General features: G+C 54.4%; 1 protein-coding gene across 1 annotated transcript; it reads right to left on the bottom strand.

Moving 5' to 3' along the window:
• Positions 1-2,653: 2,653 nt before the first annotated feature.
• LOC127307446 (uncharacterized protein At4g22758) lies at positions 2,654-3,810 on the bottom strand. The gene is made up of 2 exons (XM_051338175.2): positions 3,140-3,810; positions 2,654-3,042 (listed from the first exon to the last, which is right to left on the bottom strand). Exons 1-2 carry the CDS (start codon positions 3,414-3,416, stop codon positions 2,846-2,848), a joined length of 474 nt encoding a protein of 157 aa, XP_051194135.1. The 5' UTR covers positions 3,417-3,810; the 3' UTR covers positions 2,654-2,845.
• Between the last annotated feature and the right edge of the window lie 508 nt (positions 3,811-4,318).

Genomic DNA, 4,318 nt, shown 5'->3' with positions numbered 1-4,318 from the left:
CAAGTCAAGTGAAACTTCAGTTACCGTGACAAGTTTTATTTGAAAGCGCAAAAATTCCCCGGATTTTCTATGCATGAATGCAATGCACACTTTGGTGTCCTCTCATTTTGTAGCCTCTAAACCTGGGATATTACACATCTTCTCCATATCGGCCATCAAGATCTTGGATTATTGAGACATCTTGGCCAACGATAGTTGCGTCGCTTCATTGGTGGCCTTCATGGCAGCAGCGTGAGCTTCCACCTTTGCCGCCTCCACCTTCTCCCTCTCCAACTTGATCTTCATGTCTTGCTTTTCAAGGATTGCCTTCCACACGACGACGGCCCTATACGTTGCTTACTTGTTCTCCACCGAGAATGAGGTGATCATCTTCTCGAGGGAGGCGTCCATGGCTGCCAATACCGGCGCCACATTCCTCTCGGCCTTGGCCTTCTTGTTGCCAATTGGGCTCCCGGTGGAGGCGCCGGCTGGATCGATCGGCCCATCTTCCCCGTCCTTCAGTAGAGTGTGGAGGAGGTCATCCCATTTCTTGCAACCTTGTAGCTTGTTGTAGCAATGCATGAAGGGGAAGACTTTGTCCTCGTGTTGGTGCTAGTACATGTCGAGGGTTTGGAGCATCTAACAATACATGATGCAAAACAAGATATGGAACAAGTTGGAGCATCTAACAATACACTATAATGCATTATGAACAAGATGACCGTAGATCATACCCAATCCACCATCGTCTTGTCGCTCTCCTTCCAGGCCTTAATCTTCTCATAGTAGCCATGGAACTTGCTATACGCCGCCTTGATCATGTTCCAACGGTGGGAGAGGGCGCCCTCGTTCCGGTTCATGTTGATGGTGGTATAGTCACCATAGTTCTTCTTCTCGTTGAAGGAATCGAGGATGCGCTTGTAGTACTTGCCTCCGGTTTGGTTGGCGCCGGTGATGGGGCAAAAGCTCACTTGCTACCACGCCTCGATGAGACATTCATCCTCCAAAGACCTCCACCTCGGACCACGAGTGCCGCCGGAACGCCTGCGCGTCGTTGTCGTGGTCACGCCGATGTCGGCCTCGATCAGCTCCTCCTGGACCTCCCCCCACCTTCATTGTCCTCCTCGGCCTCTTCTTCATACTCGTCGACGGGGGGTTCGTAGGCATGGCCGCGTATGAAGCCGTTGAGGATCTCCTCCCCGGCGGCAATCTATGCATCAAGTTACCTACTTTCAGTCGCCACCGGTGTCTACTATGCACGTAACACGTAAAAAGTAAGGGAACACACCTCATCCTCGCCCATGGACACGCCGGACGCGCTGCCGAACACCTGGTGGGTGTGCCTGCCATCGTCGGGGAAGAGGTGGCGCGGAAGGCCGGTGCCGTATGTCACGTGGCCCTCGGTACGGCGCAGGTCAGGCGACGAGTTCAGGTCAGGGAAGCGAAAGGCGCCGCTGCCTCTCGTCGCTGAATCCGACGAGAACGGCACGTTGTGGTCGCGGTCATGTTGTTGTCCCCGTACTCGGGGGAGTAGCGGGCGCAGCCGTCCATCTGCGAGATCGACGGCCCGTCCGCGTTGTACCCCGCGTAGTAACCCGGCGACGACGATGAGCTTGAGATGTTGCTAAGGCCGCCGCCCAAGCTGAGGCACGCTTCCGCAGTGGCCGCCGCTTTCGCTGCGTCGATAGCGGCGCCTTCTGCGGTAGGCCGTTATGAAGGAGCGGCGTTCCATCTCCTTGTCCCACTCCTCCTGCGACATGGTTGCCGGCTTCACGGTGCGTGGTGCTTTCGCTGCTTTCGTCGGAGCCTTTCTCTTCGGTGGCATGACTCGGCGGCGAGGGTTTTTCGGGTTGGAGACTGGATGGGAGATGGAGCGACGTGCGGGAGAATGAGCAGCAGGGGCTTTTGGAGAAGATGTATATTTTGAGAATGTGTGGCTGACAGACAGCTCCTACGTCAGCCCATTTTCGTTCCTCGCTCCCCATATCGCTATCGTAGCCACTACCTGGGACGCGAGGACGCGCGGCTAGCGCAGTGGCTAGGCTTGGCAGTGGCCAGCCTGCCCGCCCGAGATCGATTCCCTTTGGGGACGATTTTCTGGTGTCTCACCGGGGCTCTAGGTCCCAAATAAAATCCCCTCCACACATATGTGCCACAACTACTAGCTCCTAGGGACACCCAAATTATGTGTGTTGTGTGTATAGTTCTAGAGTCTAACTTGTGCACTAGTGGTGTGCGTGTGTGTGGTGTTGAGTTAGTGCATAAGTTCAGATGCTACAGCTGTAACACAGATCGAGGGGTCTCAAAAAAAAAAAAAAAAAAAACTACCTGGGACGCCGGGGGCTCGCCGTGTAGCATGTGCCATGCCAATCGATCTACTAGATACCATGGACCATGGGCGCCGCTCGTTTTAAGTTTGGCAACCAATGCCGTACACGCTACATCGTCTTTGATTCGGTCCCTGCTGTCCTCGAGGCAGGCAGGTAGCTGTATTCGATTAGGTGCATAGTTAAACGTACTGTCGTCATTCACTGCAGATTGTATTTTTCTGATTTCATTCCTTAAAATAATTCATTTATCTACGATTCCTTAAAAAAAATCAGTGTTAAGACTGAATGAGAGAATTGACGAACGAGCGATGTATAGTTCCAACGATAATCAAATTCAAATTCCATAAAGAAGATGAATAAAACCTTAACTGAACCGAACAAAAACTACGAAGCAACAGAATTGACTCGAATGCAGAAAAGCGTAACCAGCCGATTACAACGAAGAAGCTCGCTCGACAATGATGGAACACACAATCCAGGACGATAACAGCTCGAGCTCAACGCGTTTTATTTGTTCCGGGAAGCTCATCGATGGCTCAGACCTTGAAACTGAAGTTGAGGAGGATCTTGTTGAGCCCGAATTTCCAGCCGCCGGTCCCCTTCCTGCCGGGGCTCGAATTCGCCAGCGCCGATTCCGACCCGTTGTCATCGACGACGACGTTGGGCACGGTCTTCTGCCAGAGCATGAAGCTCCTGCATCCATTGAAGGAGATTCGCTCATCGGACTTCAGAGCTGCAAGGAACGGAGACAAGTTTAGTCACGGTGTTGCAGTAAACAATGTATTCTGATGATGATTGAAGAAAAAAAACAGGTTGGGATTGGGCCGTACCGTCGGATCTGCCATTGGCGGTGTAGAGCAGGAAGTTGGCAGCGTCAGCGCCGAGCAGCGGCATGCGGCCCTCGCGAGCGTAGCAGCGGAGCGCGGCGCGGATGAGTCCCGTGACCGACTCGCCCTCGTCGACGAGGAACCGGAGCGGGCCCGCGCTCCCGAGGACGGTGACGGTGACCAGCACGCGCGCCCGGCCGCCGATCCCCGGCGCCGCCTTGCCGCGGGGCTCGACCTTCCTCAGCTTCATCGGCAGCGTCGAGGGCATCGCAACAGCCATGACGATCAACCAATCAATCAATCAAATCAAAACAGACGAAATTTCTTCCTTTTCTCACTTGTCTCGGAGAACAAAGGAGCTCAGGATCGGAAGGGAAATCAAAAGAATTGGCGGAGAGTTGGCGTAGGATGCTCAGGGGTCGAGGCCGATGCAGCGGTGGTACCAGCCCTGCATGCAGGCGCCGAAGCAGCGGAAGGAGGAGGCGGAGGAGTCCCTCCCCGGCTGCGGCGGCGAGGAGAGGGAGGCGGAGATCGTGCGGGCTCCCACCATTCACGAGCGGCTGAGTCTTCCTCGCGCGGCGAGGCGAACGGCGAGGGAGATCTGACTGCGGGGACGCAAGCGGTTCTTGGCTCCCGGCGGCCGAGAGGGAGGAAGGAGGGAGGAGAGGCTGGGTCCGTGGTTCGATCGGCGCGTCAAGAGTCAGAATATATGGCAGGCTGAGGCGGCGGGCGCGTGGAGAGCGGGGTGATCTGGGCCGGTCGGCGGTGGCGGATGGACGGGTGGATGCTGCTCTAGGGCGTCCACGCGGTGGGGTGGTTCGGACGGTCGTAGGGTTTCGTTTTGGCTTCTCTTTTGTTTTCTAATTTTGGAGGGACGTGCGCGTTTCGATTTGTGCTTTTGCTTGGGGGCTACGGAGAAACTGCCGGATTTCGCAACGTGCGTGGCTCTACCTCATTGGATTATTATTAATTAAAAAATTAAATTAATGGCCCTATGCCAGAGGCGAGCAATAGCAGGGATTTATATTGTACTAATCAATGGTTTTCAATGTGCCTGCCGCGTCTTCAAAGAGTTGGTGGTTTCTACAATTTGCAAAAAGGGACGTTGAGTGTACTCCCAATTTTACGCGTATTTTTTAGTTGTTAATAGTACCTCCGTTTCAAGGGATAAGGCGCACACGT

The sequence above is a fragment of the Lolium perenne genome, chromosome 6 (genome assembly GCF_019359855.2).
Source record: "Lolium perenne isolate Kyuss_39 chromosome 6, Kyuss_2.0, whole genome shotgun sequence".
Lineage (NCBI taxonomy): Eukaryota > Viridiplantae > Streptophyta > Magnoliopsida > Poales > Poaceae > Lolium > Lolium perenne.
The sequence above is the reverse complement of the archived record's forward strand: the minus strand, read 5'-3'. Positions and strand labels throughout refer to the sequence as shown.